A 23,478-nucleotide genomic window follows, 5' to 3' on the forward strand; every position below is an offset into this window, starting at 1 on the left:
TTGGATGACATGTTGGATATGATGGCTGGAGCAACGATCTTCTCTAAGATAGACTTGAAAAGCGGCTATCATCAAATTAGGGTTCGTTCTGGTGATGAGTGGAAGACTGCCTTCAAGACGAAGGATGGTTTATATGAGTGGATGGTCATGCCTTTTGGATTGTCCAATGCTCTTAGTATCTTTATGAGAGTGATGACTCAAGTGCTCAAGCCTTTTATGGGAAAATTCTTGGTTGTGTACTTTGATGACATCCTTATCTATAGTAAGTCTAGGGAGCAACATTTAGACCACCTAACTCAAGTTTGTACTACCCTTAGGAAGGAGAGTTTATATGGCAACCTCAAGAAGTGCTCTTTCTTCACCGATAAAGTCGTCTTCTTAGGTTTCATAGTATCCTCTGAGGGAGTTTCTGCTGACCCCTAAAAGGTTCAAGCAATTGTGGAGTGGCTCGAGCCCAAGAATATCCATGAAATTCGAAGTTTTCATGGGCTTGCTTCCTTTTACCGCCGATTCATCAAGGGGTTTAGTACCATCATGTCCCCCATTACTGACTGCATGAAGCAAGGGGAGTTTGTTTGGACTAAAGCTGCTACTAAGGCTTTCCATGAAGTAAAGCAAAAGATGACTGAGGCACCTGTCATGCGACTCCCTGATTTTACCAAGCCTTTTGAAGTGGAATGTGATGCTTCAGGTATTGGTATAGGAGGAGTACTTAGTCAAGAGCGCCACCCAATTGCTTATTTCAGTGAGAAATTGAATGACGCTAAGCAAAAGTACTCCACATATGACAAAGAGTTTTATGCCATTATTCGAGCTCTTTGGCATTGGCGCAATTACCTATTGTCCAGAGAGTTTGTTATCTACTCTGATCATGAGGCTTTGCGCTATCTTCATTCTCAAAAGAAGCTGAATTTTAGGCATGGTAGTTGGGTTGAGTTTCTGCAACGCTATTACTTTGTGGTGAAACATAGGGCGGGAGTTGAGAATAAGGCCGCTGATGCACTAAGTCGAAGGGTGTCTTTGCTATCTGTCATGAGTGTTAAGGTTACTGGGTTTGAGCGACTTAAGGATGAATATGAGTCATGCCCAGATTTTGGGGAGCTCGACATTAGCCTAAGTAATGCCCCACGACCAGTTCTGGATGATTATACCCTTCGAGATGGTTACTTGTTCAAAGCCAACCAATTATGTATCCCTCGGTCTTCAGTATGAGATTTCCTAGTTTGGGAGATACATGTAGGAGGCCTTGCAGGTCACTTTGGCCGAGACAAAACAATTGAGGAAGTGGAACGTCAATTCTATTGGCCTGGTCTTAAGAGGGGCGTTGCCAAGATAGTTGGTCAGTGTCGTACTTGTCAACTGGCCAAACATCGCAAGCAAAACACTGGCTTGTACACGACTCTACCTGTGCCAGACCGCCCATGGCAGGATGTGAGTATGGACTTTGTGTTAGGTTTGCCCCGCACCTTTAGGAAGCATGATTCCATTCTAGTAGTTGTTGATCGCTTCTCTAAGATGGCTAATTTCCTACCCTGTTCGAAGACCTCTGATGCTTCTAAGATCGCAAAGCTCTACTTTGATGAGATTGTCAAACTGTATGGTCTTCCCAAAACCATAGTGTCTGATAGGGATGTTCGCTTCATGAGTTATTTTTGGAAGACCTTGTGGCATTTAGTGGGCACTAAATTGAAATTTTCCACAGCATTTCATCCTCAAACTGATGGTCAAACTGAGGTGGTTAATCGTAGTCTAGGCAATCTCCTTCGATGTCTAGTGGGTGAAGCTAATAGAAATTGGGATTCAATTCTTCCTGTCGCCCAACTTGCGTATAATAGCTCTGTCAATAGGTCTATAGGCGCTAGTCCTTTTGAGGTTGTGCATGGATATACACTTAGGAAGCCCTTAGATCTTTTGCCCATGTCCCCACATGTTAGGGTGTCTGAGTCTGCTGAGGCATTTGCACGACATATTCATGATTTGCATAATGAGATTCGCAAAAAAATTCAAGCAAGTAATTCTTAATATAAAATTTATGCTGACACTCATCGGCGTCATGCAGAGTTTCAGGTAGGGGATTATGTCATGATTCGGATTCGACCTGAACGGTTTCCCTCTGGGACCGTTAAAAAATTGCAGGCTCGTAGTGCTGGACCATTCAAGGTATTGAAACGAATGGGCCCAAATGCTTATGTCATCGATCTTCCTCCTGACTATGGTATTAGCTCCTCCTTTAATATTGAGGATCTAGTTGCTTATAAAAGTCCCACAGCTATTCCTGATATCCCTTTTGATGAGTCTTTGCCTAATCCTATTGATGCCCCTGTTCCCACCCTTTTACCCTTACATCTACCTTATGCACATAAAGAATCTATTGATGCTATTTTAGATGAATAGATTGTTTCTACCAGGGATGGAGGAGTTCACCGTTTCCTAGTTCGGTGGCGAGGGCGACCAGATTCTGAGTGCACTTGGATTACTCGAGATGAGCTACAGCGACTGGATCCTGACTTGTTGGAGTATTATCAGAGCTCTTCAGATTTCCACTCAACGGGGTCGAGTTCTTCTCACCCGGGGAGAGTTGGTGTGGACACAAGATACAAGCCCCCAATTACACGCACGTATAGGAGAAAGAAGATGGCCCAACCTGTGGCTTATGGCTAGGGCCTATTAGTCATTGGGCTTGAGTCTCAGAAAGCCCAAATATTTAATAATTAGGGTTTCTTTATGTTAGCTATTTAAACACTTTTTGGGATTATTGTAAGACAGTTTTGATGATTATTAAAAAAACGTGTGTTTTCTTTTACTGGTGCCGACTCCAGTTTTGCTTGGTGCTGACTCCAAGCAACCCTTAGGTGTTGACTCCTAGGGTTTTATCTTCTTATTCTATTGTTTCTATTGTTTGAGTGGTTGTCTTACGTCACTTTCGTTATACACTGAACTGAAAAAATATTATATTTTTTCATTTGAAATGAATTAGAGTTGTTGAGGTATAAAGAAGTTCAAAAATTGCTAATCAATATGGTACATACCAGTAGCAATAAATAAAATTTCATATTAATTATTACTATAACTAATATATTTATAGTTTTTCATTGTGTCATTTTATTGTAATTAGCCCTATCTAATGGATTCATTACGGTCTTGACATTATTTTTTTTTGCTTTATTATCTTTTGTGTTTCTTATATAAGTTATGAAAATATGTTTGAAAATTATATAAATTTCTATAGATATTTTTGATACAAAGTTACAACTTTTACAAATTTATTTTATTTACATGTATTTTAAGTAATATTAAATTAATTATGACATCATCGCAGCACAAACTTTGGTCAAATCCCAGCCCGACCTCAAAAGCTTGAACATTTTGACTTTCCGGTTTGTTTAAGCAGTCCGATGTTAAAACATTGTTCATTAAGATTTTTTCCCCTTTTGGATTCATGTTTATTGCAAATTTGCAATTCAGCCAAAAATGAAATGCCTGATGACCTTAAACTGAATCAGTCTGTCATAATAAATTATTTTATTTGATTTTTGGTTTTGTGATCATTAAAGTTTGGAAACAGGAGGTGATTCAAGTGTAAAATAATTAATTTGGTAATGCTTTTGAGTGAGACCAATTTTCTGCTCCTTTCAAATGATTTTCTACCAACATCTTACTATTAATGTTCTTTTTATGTAATTTATCCCAATTGGCTAAACCAATATTATGTTTTTATTATGAAACAGGAGCACTCACCTGTTGAAGCTGAGAGAGCACTTTTCCAATGCATTTCTGCTTACAGAGAGGTACAACCGGACTTTATGACATTTTGCAATACTTTGGGTGGTACTTCCTAATTCAATTTGAGCAAATATGCTTGTGAAAGATGTTTATTCATGTCTTGCTTGGTTGTTTCAGTCATTTCTTTATTCTTCTGAGCGTGTATGTTGCTATGAAGTAATGTTTTTTCCCGGTGAGGTTGCGTAATGTTTTGCTCATCCTTTGCCAGATGGGAGACTTGTAGTATTTGGTGGTCCATGAAATGAGAATACCTAGAAGGGAGAATACTTGCACACATTTTTTTCATTATGCAGACTGTTTAATTGTTTTTTTTTTTTTTTTTTTTTTCTCCTTTCTGGAACATAAGTGACTTCTTGCATTTATATCATTCTATCAACTAATGATGAGTATTAATGTCATGCATTTCTTGTATGAACTACTCCAGTAATTTATGATGAAGTCAGTAATTTTGCAGATATTTTTGCTCCAATTTAGTCACCTAAAGTGTTCACATTTTGATAGAAATCTGTGATCATCTTTTACATCGTCAAAGTACTGGCTTGATTTATGGATGAATATAGTAAAAAGCTAAGCTTTGCACATGTTTTTGTGCAGTTTGGAGCTGAGAGGTTGATTTCTGACTTTCCTGAAGTGAAGGGCCAGTATCTTTCCTGTTTGAAACGCTTGATAAACTATAGCAGTACTATAGGGACACAAAGATTAAAAGGGGAAACTTTACAAGAGCTGAAAGATGAAATCAAGCATCTGGAAATTGAAATTTCTCCTTATAGGAAACAGAAAAACTAAGCTGGGTGCTGGATTTTGTTGCAGTAGCAGCAGCAGTAAAAGCAGTTATGCCACCTGCCATACACAAATGTTTCTTTGCATAATTCTATTAACTCTCTTTTGTCTTCATAACTTTTAAAAGGAAAAAGAAAAGGAAAAAAAGAAAGAAGTTTAGATATTCCTTTGTCAATAAATCAGAGTAGCTCATGCCCTCCTATCAGCAAAGTGGGATTTTGGTGTGAAGTACACGGGATTCTTGCAATAAGGCCAGCAAGAAATTGTTATTTATACGCTAAGTTATAAATATATATATATATATATATATATATTTTTTTTTCCCATTTAAAATTTTTTTTTTGATAAGTATTGTAATCACATCCTTGTTGCATTTAACTATAGTAATCATGGTGTAGACTTGCAGAGCCAACGATAGACGACCTTATGCTGTATAATTGGAATTGGACTTTCAATTCTGTTTCTGTTCTAAAGATAAAATTAATAAGGTTGTTTCTTATCAAACATTTTGTACTTACAAAACAAAAATACTTATTAGTTTTTGTCTAGGGTGAGGAGGATGATCACCTAGTTTGGAGATTGACTACGTCTGGGGTATTTGATGTGCGCTCTTTTTATAAGCTGTTATCTAACACTAATGAATTTCCTTGGGAGGGTATTCGGTGTGCAAAGGTGTCTAAACGGGTGTCTTTTTTCTTATGGATGGCAGCTAATGAGGGGATACTCACCATTAACAATCTTGTCAAGAGAGGTTGGTTTTTGGCTAATAGGTGCTGTTTATGTTGCTGTGATGAGGAATTAGTAGATCACCTTCTTCTTCATTGTAAGGTTTCTCACGCCTTATAGTGCGAAGCTTTTACAGTGTTTGGGATCCAATGGGTAATGCTAAGGTCAGTCGGCTCTTTTTTCTTTATGTGGAGAAATTGGTTTGCAAAGCGTCGTTCAACCATTTGGAATATGGTCCTGGTGTATTTAATGTGGTTAGTTTGGCAAGAATGCAATACTCGCACTTTTGAAAACAAAGAGAGAACATTAGATCATCTAAAATCTTGCCTCTTTGGTACTTTGTTTTTTCGGGCTCGTATTTGAGGGTGTACGAATTGTATTTTTTTCTCTAATTTTTTAGTCTCTATTTCCTTTAGTTCTTGATTATATTGTATTTGTTGTACAAAGTGTTCACCATCGTGAACATGATGTTTAATTTTTCAATAAAAAGTCTTATTACCTATAAAAAAAAAAAAAAAAAAAAAGAAGGAAATTTTCTAAAAGAATCTGTTAACCGAGCAAGGTGGTCCATGTATGTGTTTCATGGTTATTGGCTAAATGGTGGCTATAATACTCAAAATTATTGATTACAAATGTGCCACGAATCCTCAGAATTAAAAGGGAACATGTACAAATGCAAATCACCTTAACCTTATCCTCCAAATAGTCTTATAGAATTTAACAAAACATGATTGTGGGGTCATGGAATGGCCTAGGCTTTAAAAGAATTGCATGCTGGAAATGACTCTCAAAGTCCGTGTTACCGTTACGTACTACCTACTTTAATGTGGCGAATTGAATACAGGTCAGCCTCAAGAAATTATCCTTTTTGTTTTGTTTATCTTTGAAACTAAAAGGAAATTAAATAATACTGTTTTCTTGTTAGGTACATGCAAAAAGCCAAGAACATCAAAGGTCAATGTCATTTCAACTTGTAAGCTACACCATTGACTATGGTATAGGGACTGTGATTATAAGCATACGTATGCAATGGCCTGCCGTACTTAGAACTTTGAAGTGGTTTTAGTTTGTAGGGCATTGTGGGGGCTAAAAAGCTCTTCTCACCTAATTCCAATGATAAGGACGTTTTCCAACAGTATAATCGTCCTCAATGTAAACGAGTGAGAATATTACACTAAATAGAAGAACGAACTAGTCTTCATAAGAGCCCCCAACTTCCACCTAACATCAAGGTTCAAGTGGGCTAAATTTCCTATCAATATCAATATATATATATATATATATAAAAGCAAAGACTTTATGTAGAAGTGTACGAGGTTCTGTTAAGTGGCGCTCTAATTTTGTATTTAATATTTTTTTACATTTTTCATTAATTTTTTTTTTATTGTTACACAAAAGTTTACATTAACTTATTTTACTATTATCTCATTAATATCTCATTAATTGTCTAACCTTACGCCACATCTTTCTTTATTCTTCATGTCTTTTAGCATACCCACTGTTTTAGTATTAAAAAAAAAAAGCAAAATAAAATAAAATAAGTAAGGATTAATAGTAATTTAGAACCAGATAAAGCCCTTGAGAGAGATAGAGAGACACAAAAGTGTTGTGAATTGTTAAATAAAATGCACTATTTCACTATAAATTACCAAAATAAAAGACGATGAAACCCCTACATGTAATTTTTTTTTTCTTTTTTCTTCTTAAATTAGGGGCTTAAATATGAATTTTTTAAGAAAGTTTCAACCTATGTCGTCCGCTCTTGATGATAGATCTTTATCATTGACTAAGACACCAATCAGTTTTTTGTGTAGGCGGAGATTGAACCTCGGATCTCTTATTCAACCATCAGAGACTTTATCAGTTGAGTTAATTGGAATCCATAGCTTAAATATGATTCAAGTTTAGGTAATTTTGTTGGATAGTTTTTGTTTTTGGTACATAAGTAGAGATAATATTTGGTGCGCAATTTAAAGTCATATTCTACTATGGTTTAATTTTAAATCATCTATAAGACACATGTATACATACTTGCCCACACCATGTCTTAGTGTCGCACTATCAATGAGTGGAAAACGGTCAGAGAGTTGGGCATACTTTTATTTCAAGGTTTGAAATATGTGGACACAATACACATTAGTTGATTTTCATGGTCCCATTACTCTTTTGCATTTATTTTTGGTTTTATGATTAAAAAAAAAAAGAATTAATGTTACCTTAAGAAGGCTACAGATATATAATGAAACTACTAAACTAATTTTTAATATATCAAAATGTATATGTTTCTTTACTCTAATTTAGTTTACTTTTTTTTTTATAATATATGTACAATATTATCCAAAACCGTCTTATATAAAATATCACAAAATTATCCGTGTATCGCATAGGTAACTTACTAGTTAGCTTCAATGGCACCTAAGATCTGTCGGTACAACAACAACGATGCCCATACTGCCCATCTACTAGTTTCAATTAAATGATGTTAATCAATTCTGACAACACAAGAAAGGGACCCAATTGCAGCCAAACAAAACAACCCATGAGATGAAATACCTTTCTTGACACATATGATACACAACTACTACGGTAAAAGAATCACCAACTCTCTACCTTTATAGCGTGGAACATAATTTTCCCACACATTACAAATCCTCCTGTATCCCAAAGTCTCAAATGCTATCTACATTTTTTCACATGAATCCATTCAAGGAGAGGAAAAAGACTAGAGGCAGCACCGATGAATTGGCGGTAGGAAAGGCGGCTGCATGGGCGTGGTACCAACATGGATCAGGATCAGAGGGGAAGCAAATGCGTGAATTTGATATTACAAGGAGTCGTCAAGCTCCCGGGCCTTCACAATACAGGCTAGAGGCAATGAGAACAGCCAAAGAAGCCATGGAGGGATCAAGATCAAGTAGTGCACATAGTTCAATCCACACCAGTAATTCTCTTCTTGATGCCTTTGAAATTGAAAGCATTTCTAGACAATTGGATTGTCTTGTAGGATCTAGTGGGAACAATTTTTATACAAGGTTCCTAGCTGGAGATAATGTTCATCAAGAACACGTGAATCTATTAGATAAGGTCGACACTGGCGGAATGAAGAAAAAGAACAAGAAAGTGAAAGGGTTTTGGCCAAGGCATGCAATTGCTTGTGGTACAAGGGAAGATGTGGTGGATGCAAGAGTTTTCAGGGATAGAAGACGACCGGAAAGCGTGTACCGGTAGTTAGTCTTACAGCCTGTAGGCCACGACCCTCCCTAAGCTGATGATCAATTGCAATATTGGATTTTGGATTGGTCGTTGGCTTTGAATTAAATTGTTTCTTTGCCCTGGATATTTGTGTGGCCATCTTGTGCTGCAAGCCAACTCCTAGGCTGTCCTTCACAGAGTGGCTTACATGATAAGGTGAGTGAACTAAACTCTGTTTGATAAAATCATATGAATCATTATGGGTGTGCCTGGTTTATGGATGGCTGGCTTAAAGGCTGCTTTGGGAAAGAGTATGTGACAATCACTATTGGGCACATTCACTGTTATATAGCCCATAAGGATTTTCTTTTTGTTCTCTGTGTGTGTGTGGTTAATTGGTGGAATAAAAATGTTGTCATAGAAAAAACAAAAAGAAATTTCAAAATGGTGTAAGAAGTTCATTAAGGTTAAATATTGTTACACCCTATTGCACACACACTCAGTATACACTTCTTTGATTTCCATTGAAACATAATTTTATAATTAATTTTAACGAAAATCAAATGAGCTAATGTGTGTAATAAAGTGTGCAATAATTTAACGAAAATCAAAGAAGTTAGCGTGTGTAATAGAAGGTGTGACACTCATTAGTCTTGAAATAATATTTAGCACAAATATTTTATGTACTTGTTTTCCCTGCAGAAATCACATGGGATGAAAACCGATGTATTGTCTTTTAGGGATGGAACTTGTATAAATACTTTAGTACACGATTGATCCATCAAAATCATCGCATTCGTTGGGTACCACAAGTATTTAATGAAATGGTGTCCGCAATTTGATTGGTTACGAAAACACAGCTTGGTGTCCGCAATTTGATTGGTTACGAAAACACAGCATTCTTATTGATTGTGCTGTAGTCCACAATTGTTGCTTCATGCTTTGCTTATATTACATGTTTCTGCCCTCTTGGACAAATTAGAGTAGAAAGCTCCAAACTACATAAAAGATGTTGACTTGGCATGTCAGAAAGCATAAATAACCGTTTGCATAAGTGGTTATTATTGTTGTTGTAAAAAATACTATATATTCAACATGTTTCAATTAATTTTACGCACGCTCTTGACAAACCGTTGGGTATCGTTGATGCTCTTGTTTTGATCCGATTGGGTAAAGTTCAAATCACGTATGGATTATAAATGGGTCAATTAAAATGATTAGTTGTTATTAACTTATTCTTATGACTCTTACTTAACTAGTATATATAAATTATTATCAAGTTATATAACTTTAAACAATGTTATACTATTTAATAATTTTTTACTAAGTTAATATTTTGAAAATTTCACCATTAGTTTCACGTATTCTCTATGTCCAATTTAACACAAATTTTGTACTAATTGAATTTTATATACCATTCAATCTATAACATTGCCAGGGGGAGAAGGGGGGGGGGGGGGAATAGAACTTGTATAAATACTTTAGTACACAATTGATCCATCAAAATCATCGCATTCGTTGGGTACCACAAGTATTTAATGAAACGGTGTCCGCAATTTGATTGGTTATGAAAACACAGCATACTTATTGATTTTGCTGTAGTCTACAAATGTTGCGCTATGCTTTGCTTATATTACATGTTTCTGTCCTCTTGGACAAATTAGAGTAAAAAGCTCCAAACTACATAAAAGTTGTTGACTTGGCATGTCAGAAAGCATAAATAACCGTTTGTATAAGTGGTTATTATTGTTGTTGTAAACAATACCATATATTCAACATGTTTCAATTAATTTTACGTACGCTCTTGAAAAACCGTTGGGTCACGTTGATGCTTTTGTTTTGATCCGATTAGGTAAAGTTCAAATCACGTATGGATTATAAATGGGTCAATTAAAATGATTAGTTGTTATTAACTTATTCTTATGACTCTTACTTAACTAGTATATATAAATTATTATCAAGTTATATAATTTTAAGCAATGTTATACTATTTAATAAATTTTTATTAAATTAATATTTTGAAAATTTCACCATTAGATTACATACTCTCTGTGTCCAATTTAACACAAATTTTGTGCTAATTGAATTTTATATACCATTCAATCTACCCGTCTAAACTTGCTAATTTAGTTAGTTTGTCATAAAGCTACCCATCTAAACACAAATCATAGTTATCTAAATCTAATAAATCAAATATATATATATATATATAAACAGAGACCCCATGTGAAAAAACATAAGGTTTTGCCAAGTGGGGTATTCTATGCGAAGAGAATTGAAATATTCCACGTCAGAAATAAGAACAAATTAAATATTGAATTTTTGTTTCATTTAGTTCAATGTTTCAAGACTTTTCTATTTAAAAATTAAATATTCTTTGTATAATTTGGTTCAATATTTCAAGACGTTTCATCCCTCACACATACACACAAAACTTTTTGTATTTTAATTCACCATTTTCACCTCTTGCACTTCTACTCCTTTATATATACATGACGATGTCATTTACATTTAATCTTTCAACGATACATACCTAGCTCTAACATTGTTATTTCATCTAATCCTAACCTGTATGAGTTGGCTACAACCAAGGAAGGAGGCCTTGCATTTTATATTGAGTGATAACGGCAATTACGATTTTGATATTTAGGTTGGACTTTGTAGATTTGTGGGTTTTGTAAATGATATGATTGACTGTGGGTGTTTGAGATGTGTATTTTGTTTTAGAATTAAGAAAAAAGAGAAAAACACATTCTATATCAAATTTAATTATATAATATTCCTCCAATTTTTTTTTTCTCATTCCTTTAATTGAATAATTATAATGGATATATGTGTACAATTTATAATTGTTGCTTTTTATGATGAATTCATTACTAATAAAGTTCTATAACAATTATGTTATAATACATAACATTCTCCAAAATAATCTTACATAAAACATTACAATGTAATCCATGCATCACATGGGTAACTTACTAGTTAACAATTAATGGTTCCACACTCATCCCTTATAGTTAAACCTACATACATACAGGGAAAATGATTGAAGAAATTACAATCAAATTTGGCATGGAATTAAAGTCAACACAACATAGTTGGAAATCACAACTTTACAGTGAAGACATAACTTGTTAGACATTTCCTCTTATCCAAATCACCTGCATAGTGAAAATCAACAAATCTAACCATGCAACTACTATTTGTAGAAGTCTTGTCATATTCTCATACCAAACCAACATCTACAGTGTAAAGTTATGATTTACAACTATGTTTATGTCGGCTTTAATTCTGTGCCAAATTTGATTGTAATTTTATTCAATCATTTCGCTATATTTTTGTGGGATTTTATGTAAGGGTTGTGTGTGAGAGTTTGGTGAAGAATCTATGAAGATGTGGTTTTTGCAACTTGCTCGCGAATGTTGACTCGCGGAACAAGCCACGTGAGAAGCTCATTCTAAAATTTGAAGAGTACAAGACAGGCTGGATTTTGTGAGTGACTCGCGACTCAGGCCAAGTCACGAGTGACCTATAAAACTCACTGTTTGATTGCTTTTGGGAGTGTGATTTTTCCCATTCCTTACCAACACTATATAAACTCTCATTACCCACGAAATTTACGGAGTATTTTTAGAAGAAACTTTTGAGAGAGAAACCCTAGCCAAACACATGAGAGTTAGAGATTGTTTTACCCACAATCCTCTACATCATTTCTCTAAAGTTTTCATCTACCCACCTTTCTATCTACACATCCTTGAGAGGTTCTTAGCCCAAACACTTACCTCACCCATTTTGAGTGTTGAAAGAAGTTTTGGTGCCTTTGGGAAGCATTGGAAGAAGTCATTAAGTGGTGGATGCAATCGGGCGGAATTCCAGATCCGGATAACTAGTGAAGACAAGACTCCGAGAAGTCCGTTGGTAGCAGGAACTTGGAGGGCTCAAGTATATTAGGTAGATTAGGCTTAAAATGGTCTTTTTGATATTCATGTACTCCAACTTATTTACTAATTGATTGATTTTGGCTTGGAGGGCCATGGAGAGGTTTTTTACTAAGTACTTTAGTTTCCTCTTTGATAACACTGTTAAGGACATATTTTATGTAATTGGATAATCTTTTGAAAAAACGCACTTTACTTGTAATTTGGTAGATCTAAGATGTGTTTAATACTTCAAGAAACATGTTGTTTAAATCTAGTATTAAAGCCATGAAAATTAGACCAAGAAACAAGTGAAGAAAAGCTGTTCAATAAAGCTGGACAGATAGCTCGACACCTGTGGACAGATAGCTCGACACCTCCTGACAGCTGGCTATCTATCGAGATCTTCAGTTGATTGTTATCGCAATCTCGACACCTTCTCGACACCTGGTGGATTGATTGAGAAAGTTTCTATCTTCTCGACATCTCTTCGATAGCTGTATCTGTCAAGCCTTATTAAACCTCAACACCTGTTATCTATCGAGGTTACGGAAAATCAGAATTTTCAGATCTGATTTTTGGGCCAGGCTTTTGTATTTGTGTAGGGTTTCTTTTCTCACAACCCTAGACCTATATAAGGCTTATTTTAGAGGCCGTTACATAAGAGAATATAAGGAGACCATATGCAAAAGGTGACCAATACCTTATTCTCTCAAAAAGAAGCTACTGCGTCTTTGTGCTTTAGGGTTTTGTAACCAAGTGTTTCTTGATCTTCATTATTGATGAAGTAAAGAACTTTGTAGCCAATATTCTTCTTTAAGTTGGTGAGTGAGTCACATACTAGGATTCGGGCAAAGGAGTTAGTCACGTATTGGGATCCGTGCAATATCAAAGGGTGGCGTTCATATATTGAAGAGTTCAGAGGTTCTGAAATGGTAGAAGGTTTCTGCTATGAGTTCATCTATGGGGATTGTAGAGTCTAGGGACAAAGGTTTTGTACTAGATCTGAAACTTCTCTTTATTATAGTGGATTGCTTTTTGGGAAGGTTTCCCCCTAGGTTTTTACTGTGAAATTAGTTGGTTTCATTGGTTTTTCTGGGTCATCATATCTTGTCTTATTTATTATTTTCGCTGCATGATTTTGACATGATATTAATGTTTGTTTGTTTTAACAAGTTTTATTCATAATAAATTTAATTAACAACTTGGATTTAAAACTTGTTAATTTTATCAATAGGAGTCTAAATTTCCCAACAAGTGGTATCAGAGCGGGTTCACTCTGATTGGATTAATTTCCTGAGTGTGATCCATTGACCCCTGTTGTCATGGATAGAGGACAATCTTCATCATATCTTGTCTTATTTATTATTTTCGCTGCATGATTTTGACATGATATTAATGTTTGTTTGTTTTAACAAGTTTTATTCATAATAAATCTAATTAACAACTTGGATTTAAAACTTGTTAATTCTATCAACAGGAGTCTAAATTTTCCAACAAGTGGTATTAGAGCGAGTTCACTCTGATTGGATTAATTTCCTGAGTGTGATCCATTGACCCTTGTTATCATGGATAGAGGACAATCTTCATCATATCTTGTCTTATTTATTATTTTCGCTGCATGATTTTGACATGATATTAATGTTTGTTTGTTTTAACAAGTTTTATTCATAATAAATCTAATTAACAACTTGGATTTAAAACTTGTTAATTCTATCAACAGGAGTCTAAATTTCCCAACAAGTGGTATCAGAACGGGTTCACTCTGATTGGATTAATTTCCTGAGTGTGATCCATTGACCCCTATTGTTATGGATAGAGGACAATCTTTATTTATACCTCATTTATTTGATGGAACTAATTATGTGTACTGGAAAGTTCATATGAAAGTCTTTTTGCAGGCTTTAGGTGAACAGGTATGGCAAGCTATTAAAGTTGGCTGGATTAAGCCAAAGGAAGCGCCGGTGGATTGGGATGATACAAGAATCACTGCGGCAAATTTCAACAGTAGGGCCTTGAATGCTTTGTTTTATGGGGTGACCAATGAGAAATTCAAGAAAATATCATCCACGGAAGTTGCCAAGGAAGCTTGGACCATTCTTGAGATCACCTATGAAGGTACCAAGGCAGTAAAGACTGTGAAGCTTCAACAACTCACTAGTATTTTTGAAGAAATAAGGATGGAGGAGGATGAGACCTTTGATGAGTTCTATGCTAAACTCAAGGATATTGTGAATTCTACTTTCAACCTTGGAGAATCTATAGCAGAATCCAAGATTGTTAGAAAAATCCTTAGGTTCTTACCTGAAAGATTCCATGCCAAGATCATCGCCATTAAAAAAGCAAAGGACATTGATCATATTCCTTTGACTGAGCTTTTAGGGAACCTTCAAACCTATGAGATGGGATTGGGCTCAATAGGAAAAGGTGGAGAGAGTAAAAACTTGGCTCTTAAGGGTACAGAGGAAGAGATTGAGGACTCTGAAGATGAAGATCAAAGTGAAGAAGAGGATGAGGATCTAACCTTCATAACTGATGAGATTTTCAAGCTTCTTCAGTTTAGGAAAAAGGATAAGGGCAAACCTCTTAGGAAATCTGAATCCTCTAGGAAGGGCAAGAATGAGAAACCCCTTATCAAATGCCATAAATGCAAAAGTTTTGGTCATATGAGGATAGAGTGTCCAAACTACCTCATGAAGGAAAAGACCAAGGAGTTAAAAGATAAAGGGTTGGTTGCTTCTTGGAGTGATACTGAGGATGACTTTTCTGAGGAGTTTGTGGATGAATGTAGTCATGTTATGACCTTTGCTACCTCAATCGATAAGATGATTGTGGAGAGTGCTAGTGACAGTGAGGATTCTTCTGATGATGAAGTACCTAAGAAGATGACCCTTCAGGAAGCCTATGATAAGCTATGCACTGAATTCATAAAATCTAAAAAGACTTCTCATCTTTGTAGAAAAGAGCTTAATGAGGTAAAAACTGAAAAAGCTGATCTGTTAGTCAAGTTAGATGAGACTACAAGGTTAGTTGAGACTCTTATTGTGGAGAACACCTCATTAGAAGAGAAGGTCAAGAATCTTGAGGTTGAGCTTAGTCAAGCTAGAACTCAAATAGAGAGGATGTCTAGTGCAAAGCTTGATGAGGTATTGAGTACTCAAAAGCCTAGTTTTGATAAAACTGGCTTAGGATATGCTGTTTCCTCCAGCCCCTCCTCTTCCACGGCTTTTGGATCAAAGACTGTCTTTGTGCCACAATCTGAGAAAGGTGATAAAAGTATGAAATCCAAAACTGATTTGTCTAATTCTAGATCCTTTATTAGACCTCATATTTCTCATCATTGTGGTGTTACTGGACACGTTCGTCCTAATTACTTTAAGTTGTATCCTCATAAGTAATTGTCCAAACGTTCACAGGTTTCCTCTCAAGGACCTACACCTTTGTTTAGAGAGTTATTAAAAGTTTTGAGCTTTTTAACTCAATTTTAGGAGAATCTTAATTCTTCTATGTCCTTTAGTAGACATACTAGGACACGTGCCTTTTCATCTTCACAGCCAAAGATTCGTGTTGTGTGGGTGAAAAAGGAGTCTAAGACTTAATTGTCTTTTCTGTTTGTCCTCTGCTTTAATTCTTTCTATCTAAAGTAGGACTGTCTTTGCTTGATTTCTTATTTGCTTCTGAAATCACGCTTTCATGCATCTGCACCTTTCTATCATGCCTTCATGCATTTGCATCTTTCTTTCATGCTTTCATGTTGTTTGTCTGTTTTTGTTTGGTTGGTTAGTTTTTATTTTTATTTTATTTATTTATTTATTTATTTATTTTTATTTTGTTTTGTTTTCAAAAAAAAAAAAAAAGTCATAAAAATACAAAAATAGTGTGTGTTTTGTGTACTTTGGTACTTGTGTATCTTAGATGGTCATTGAAACAAAATTTCTAAATTTTGTATCTTTTGTAACTTAGATGAGCATCTCTATGCACAACTAAGCAAGTGACTTTGTGGCTCTTGTTTGTGATGAGTAAAATTAAGTTATCTCTTAAACTTAACACTCGTATCACTCTTTTTGACAAGTAGGACTAGAAAATCTTAAGAGAAAGGCATAAATAACCATTTCACCACTGTTGCCCGCCAATCATAATATGACACCTGTATGCTTCGGCATAGTAAAAGTGCAGTGTCATAGACACTTGTATGCTTCGGCATAGTAAAAGTGCAATGTTAAAGACATCCGTATGCTTCGGCATAACAAAAGTGCAGTGTCTATGCTTAACATGTTGGGTATTTTTTTCTCTCTTTTATATGCCCATGCATGATATGCTAAAATAAAAGAAAATATGCAAAGAAAAATAAACGCAAAAAGATAAAAAATGCTTTAAATATGGTTGCAAGCGTGTATTCTAGGAGATGTGGGAGCTATAGGATGTATCTCGAAGGTGATAGTCCCCATCAAACAGTTATGATTGTGTGTAAGTTAAAATTATTTTCTCATATCTCAGATCGTCATAACATGTATACACATATGCAATCTTGCGATATTTTTCATACACAACACACAATATTCTTTGCTACTCTTGATACATGTGCAGGTACAATGTGATTTGGCCATCACAAAGATTTTACATATGCTATTGTATGTTCACTAAACTGTCTTGACTTGTTTTTGAAATATAAAATTGGTTAGACTTGTTTAGTGTGTGTGTGTGTTTTGGGATCTATGTGCTTAACATTTTCCTTGTTAAGAGATTTGTTTTTCACATGGTATACATCTTTCTATTATCTTGTCATCCATAGCATCTTGTTTCATTACATTCATGTGGTGTGCCTCCTTGATCATCCTTGATCATTTTTATATTTCTTGGGTGAAGCTTTCTAGCTTCTTGTACCCTTTGTCAATCATGACAAAAAAGGGGGGAAATTGTGGAGACTTTGTGATTTCTACATGTTAAGGGGAGAAATACGTTCCTTTGTAAGGGGGAGATGTGTTTCATCTTGTTAGGGGGAGTGCATCTCCTTTTTCTTGTACCTTGGGTCTTGTGACCATTTTTACATACATTGTGCTTATCTTTGTTATATGATATGTTAATGTATGTTTCTTTCACCTATCTCTACATGTGTTGTTTCTTTTCTTTCTTTATACACATGTTTCTTTACTTGTATGCAATCTATTATTTCTGTTTTACACAAAGATGCCTTGATGAGTTTTGTTTAAAGTGTTTCAGAAATACAGGTTGTCAAAGTCTACTTGCCATAAACTCTCTTCTTGCAAAATTTTTCAAGAGTTTGTGTTAGGTTAGATTTTATTGTATTCAACAAGTGAATATGAGTTGAGTGATTTATGACTTCTCTCATATGCTCATTTGTTAGTTGTGGTTTTGTCACGGATTGCCAAAGGGGGAGATTGTTAAGGACATATTTTATGTAATTGGCTAATCCTTTGACAAAACGCATTTAACTTGTAATTTGGTAGATCTAAGATGTGTTTAATACTTCAAGAAATATGTTGTTTAAGTTTAGTATTAAAGCCATGAAGATTGGACCAAGAAACAAGTGAAGAAAAGATGTTCAATAAAGCTGGACTGATAGCTCGACACCTGTGGACAGATAGCTCGACAACTTCTCGACACCTCCCGACAGCTGGCTATCTATCAAGATCTTCAGTTGATTATTATCGCAATCTCGACACCTTCTGACACCTGGTGGATCGATCGAGAAAGTTTCTGTCTTCTTGACACCTTCTCGACACTTCCTCGATAGCTGTATCTGTCGAGCCTCATTAAACCTCGACACCTTCTCGATAACTGCTATCTATTGAGGTTACGGGAAATCAAAATTTTCAGATTTGATTTTTGGGCCAGGTTTTTGTATTTGTGTAGGGTTTCTTTTCTCACAACGCTAAACCTATATAAGGCTTATTTTAGAGGCCGTCACATAAGAGAATATAAGAAGAACATATGTAAAAGGTGACCGATACCTTATTCTCTCAAAAAGAAGCTACTGCGTCTTTGCGCCTTAGGGTTTTTTAACCAAGTGCTTCTTGATCTTCATTAATGATGAAGTGAAGAATTTTTTAGCCAATATTCTTCTTTAAGTTGGTAAGTGAGTCACGTACTGGGATTCGTGCAAAGGAGTTGGTCACGTACTGGGATTCGTGCAAAGGAGTTGGTCACGTACTGGGATCCACGCAACATCAAAGGGTGGCGTTCATATATTGAATAGTTCAGAGGTTCTCAAGTGGTAGAAGGTTTCTGCTGTGAGTTCATCTACAGGGATTGTAGAGTCTAGGGACAAAGGTTTTGTACAAGATCTGAAACTTTTCTTTACTATAGTGGATTGCTTTTTGGGAAGGTTTCTCCCCAGGTTTTTTACTGTGAAATTGGTTGGTTTCATTGGTTTTTTTGGGTCATCATATCTTGTCTTATTTATTATTTCCACTGCATGATTTTGACATGATATTAATGTTTGTTTGTTTTAACAAGTTTTATTCATAATAAATCTAATTAACAACTTGGATTTAAAACTTGTTAATTCTATCAATCGGGGTCTAAATTTCTCAACAAACACGTTTCGGTGTTATCTTGTATTTGCATCTTTCTTCCCTACTCTTTAAGCTTTACATTTATTGCTTATTGTGCTTGCTTATGGCTTAGAGTAGTGTTTCGGTTTATTACGCGTGGTTTACTCTTGTTCCACACTTAGATAAGTTTGAGTAAAAGCAATTAAGCTGTAATTTAAAATTGGGGATCTAAACAAGCATTAGTGTTTTCACACTAATTGAGCTTTCAATTGGTATCAGAGCGTGTACTTGTTCACGTAAAATAATCTACAAGCGCACAAAATTGTAACAAGTAGTAAAGTGCTTTTAGAAAATGAATGTCGAACCCATAGGGATTAACTATGTTATTGAATACTGAAATTCACTAAATTAATTACTATTTGAAAAATCGAAAATAAAAGGAACGTTCTACTATCTGAATTAAGTTAAACTATTTAATAAAAATAAATCTACGAATAAAAAGAATTAACAAAGCATAAAACTCTAACAGTGTAAAAATATGATAAGAATGGATCTAGAACAGTTGATTTCACTTAACAAATCCCACACAATTTATTCTTCCTAATTATTAAATTCTAATAATCTCCCGTTGATGATTAAAAATTCCTTAACTATTCAATATCTTCTCTCAAATAATATCAAAAATATCTTTAGCTAACAATTCCATATTCTATGCGAATTTAATTAACTGGAGACTCATTACGTACTTTGAATTTTTTGAAAAATCACACTAATCGCGGTAAAACATCTCTACTTTCGCTCAACTAATGGTATTTAATTCTATAACTAAAATAACAAATTACCTCTCGGTCTCATTGCAATTCAATTGATCAAACAAGAATCCGTAAAAAAGGATAGTAAGCATTAAGAATAAGAATTAAACACTCAATCATGGAGATATTAAAAATAAAATAACTTAGAATATAAATTGTGTGTTCATTGCTAGACTACATCAATGCTCTAGAAAATAAAATTTATTTCATAATAAAATTGAAAAGAAAACAAATAAAACTTATGTCTTTCATCTGAATTAGTTGATCAACATGAAGCTCTCGCCTTTGTTCTCAGATCCTCCTCTTCAGAAAGACTCCCAAAAAATATTCTTCAATGCGGCCCCCCCCTGAATTTGCCCTAAAGAGCCTTTAAATAGGTTAAGGAATCCTATTACAAGTTGAATTCTCGTTTGGAGAAAATCCCAAATTTTTAGGCTTCAATTAACCGACAATTTTGGCCCATTTAACGTCAGAATTCGGCTCTTGGTATACTACAAAGTTGTAGCCCTTTAAGTTAACTTTTCAGCCCAACTTGAATCATCTCAATTGGACATCTGAGTCGAAAGTTATGCCAAAATTACTAACTGATATGTGGGCTAGAATCCTAATCCGAATGGACTTAAATTTAATTGGGTCTTCAAGTCAACCGATTTACATCCACAAGATGTGGATTAATCTAAAATCTTCTTAATCCTTCAAAGTACAAATGAATAGATAAATATAAATAAAAAATCAAATCAAATCAAAAGAAATAAAGGAAAACTAACAATTTTAATAAATAAGAGGATAATAAAAATCATGTAAAAATTACACTTATCAGTACTCTTTGTGGATTTCATTATCCATGTGTGATCCTAGACCCTTCCTTGCTATGGATATGGCAATGGAAAACGCTAACATGAATTGTGGTTCATGTGTTTTTGATAATGACTCGATGAGCGTCTTTGGAGATTGTCCTAGTAATGAGCACATAGAGTTATTAAAATCAAAGAAACATGCTAGAGTTTTCTTCCACATACTAAAATGTTTAGAGCATAAGAATCACATGCTTCATAATAGTTTGTGCGAGTCAAATTCCTTGAAATATAAGAGAAGGAATAGACACTTGTGTGACAAGATTGATAGTTTGAAAAGAAAACTGAAGGATATAAAGATAAATGCAGCGGAAAATAAGTTTTAAACGGATCTACTTCATTCGATATTGATAACACGTACAAAGTAAATTTCAGAATTAGAGAAACAAGAGATCGTACCTTGAAGCGGTGAATTTCAAAACAAAGATTGAAGCACTTGGGACTACTTTTAATCTTCACTCCAATTCCACTAACGCCCAAGATGTGTGGTCTCTCGATTGGTAACAAAGGGATGACTTGTGAGTGACAAAAACTCACATGCACACCATTTTCATGATGTTTTTCTCACCTATATATTTCTGTACGTTTTTCCCTTTGTATCTAACCAATTTATCTAATTGGGCCGGCCTTTTGGGCCTTACCAATTGGGCTTAAGTGTGTGGCTTGGAGTGGGACCAAAAGGGACCAATAAGACACTAGCTCCAATGGGCCTTGGGCTTTTCTGTCAACTCTTGACAAGTCCAAAGTTACCATTAACTATTTTTAATACCACTATATAAAAATAGTTGCACTCTAGGTCTTATCTATAAATTATATCCCAAGACTTTATTATACATGCAACCCCTTCATAAAATATTCGTAGTAATACAAAGTCATTAATGTAGACTGCCACTTTGTAAATTACTACATCTTAATCCTTGAGTACCCGGTTTAATCCTTTAATGTTATTCATTATATATTTATGAAATCCAATTCCATAAATATATACTTTAGTCTTACTAAAGTGGTTAGGCCTAACTCTTTGAATAACAAACCCATTAAACTTATCTCAAGGGAATATTTTATATCTCCGTTAAGAGACTATGAATTCCATCTTGAGAATACATGTTCCATCAACACTAAATGTGGCTGCCCAACATACTGAGGTTTTGACCATAACTGTAGATCTCACTCCTGATATATCAAAGCAACCTACACCTCATGATCAGGTTCATTATTCTCTCAGGATTAAGAGTTCATGCAAATACAAGTCGTGAGATTTATTATTCATTTGACAGTCTTTAGGAGAATAATAAATCTCACAGTGGTCCAGTTCAATATGTCTTAACTCTTAAAACATATTAACACATCAACTAGAAGTCTCCACTTCCATGATCAAGACAAATCATCGTAGTTGATATGTTATAGTCTTCGCAGATGAAATGCCCAATTTCATCACCGACTACGAACTATAATTCTGAGTTTACAAAGAACTTGTAATTTATATCTTCTGTGACTCTTCACATAAATCACATACTATGCATCTCATGGACTATATGATAATGTCTGAATATTCATGTTACCATTATTTCAGATAATAATAAAACAAATTTATTAAACATAATATTAAGTCATACATAATGTCAAACACAATGTCACACTTAATATTATACATAGCATCTTACAATAGGATTTAAGGGCACCAATCCTAACAAAAACTTCACTCATCCGATCACAATAAAAAGGAAGATGAATCTTGTTTTGAAAAACAAGAATGCTTATCTCGTGCTTGCGGTTTTGTTTGTATCGCATTGAAAGTGTTTAACTCTTGTTTGTGGTATCTTGACAATGGATGCTTCAAGGCATATGACAGGTGATAAATCCCTCTTCAAAAGTCTTAAAGAAAAGGAAGATGGATATGTCATATTTGGAGATGGTAGTCATTCTCAAGTTCTTGGAAAAGGAATGATTGAAATTCTGGGGCTACCATTGTTGACCAATGTGTTGTACATCAAGGGACTTGACTTAAAGCAAACTTTTTGAGCATCACTCAAATTTGTGATGAGGATCTTTTAGTTCAATTCTCAAAGAAAGGGTGTGTCATCCTTAGTGAAGATGATGTTCAAGGGATTTAGAACTACCGACAATTGCTATGGTGTGGTTCCCAAATCGCTCAAGGCATATGACAGGTATAAAATCCCTCTTCAAAAGTCTTAAAGAAAAGGAAGATGGATATGTTATGTTTAGAGATGGTAGTCATTCTTAAGTTCTTGGAAAAGGAACGATCGAAATTCCGGGGCTAACATTGTTGACCGATGTGTTGTACATCAAGGGACTTAAAGCAAACTTGTTGAGCATTACTCAAATTTGTGATGGGATTTTCTGGTTAATTCTCAAAGAAAGGGTGTGTCATCCTTAGTAAAGATGGTGTTTAAGTGTTGAAGAGACTTAGAACTATTGACAATTGCTATGGTGTGGTTCCTAAATCAAATATGTCGTGTCGAAGTGCTCGAGCCAACTTGTTAAAGCTATGGCATCAACGATTTGGTCATGCCAACTACAAGCAAGTGGCAAAAGTCTCCAAGCTTGAAGCGGTGGTTGGGTTACCAAAGTTTAGAAAAGTTGAGAAGAACATTTGTGGACAATGTCAATTGGGAAAACAAACCAAGTCAAGTCATCCTAAGGTGAATGTCATTGTGATAGGCCAAAAATGTATTGACCCATTTGGCAAACCAATTAATTAATTATCTAAGTTAATTAATTAATTCAAATTTAACATGCAATAGCATGGTAGCACAACAAATCACCAAATAACTAAATGCAACGAAAAATAAGTTTGACATAGGAGATTTGTTTACGAATGAGGAAAACTAGCGAGACAAAACCTCGTTGGGTGAATTTAAGATTACCACTCTCGAGA

General features: G+C 34.9%; 2 protein-coding genes across 3 annotated transcripts in view; both read left to right on the forward strand.

The window, feature by feature from the left end:
• The window catches only part of LOC111997374 (uncharacterized), a 79,344-nt gene extending 74,458 nt beyond the window's left edge, over positions 1 to 4,886 (forward strand). For both annotated transcript variants that reach the window (XM_065778626.1, XM_065778625.1), the window contains exons 16-17: positions 3,729 to 3,788; positions 4,378 to 4,886. The gene's annotated coding sequence lies outside the window, so the exon portion shown is untranslated. The remainder of the gene's footprint in view (positions 1 to 3,728; positions 3,789 to 4,377) is intronic.
• Positions 4,887 to 7,983: 3,097 nt separating this feature from the next.
• Positions 7,984 to 8,517, forward strand: LOC112033511 (uncharacterized). Its single transcript, XM_024066284.1, has one exon. The coding sequence runs from the start codon at positions 7,984 to 7,986 to the stop codon at positions 8,515 to 8,517; it is 534 nt and encodes a 177-aa protein (XP_023922052.1).
• Positions 8,518 to 23,478: the final 14,961 nt, after the last annotated feature.

The sequence above is a fragment of the Quercus suber genome, unplaced genomic scaffold (assembly GCF_002906115.3).
Source record: "Quercus suber isolate HL8 unplaced genomic scaffold, Cork oak 2.0 scaffold_187, whole genome shotgun sequence".
In the NCBI taxonomy this organism is placed as follows: Eukaryota; Viridiplantae; Streptophyta; class Magnoliopsida; order Fagales; family Fagaceae; genus Quercus; species Quercus suber.

What these genes read in the sequence shown, in the direction of transcription:
- LOC112033511 (XM_024066284.1), top strand. Translation starts at nt 7,984, where the DNA reads ATGAATCCATTCAAGGAGAGGAAAAAGACTAGAGGCAGCACCGATGAA.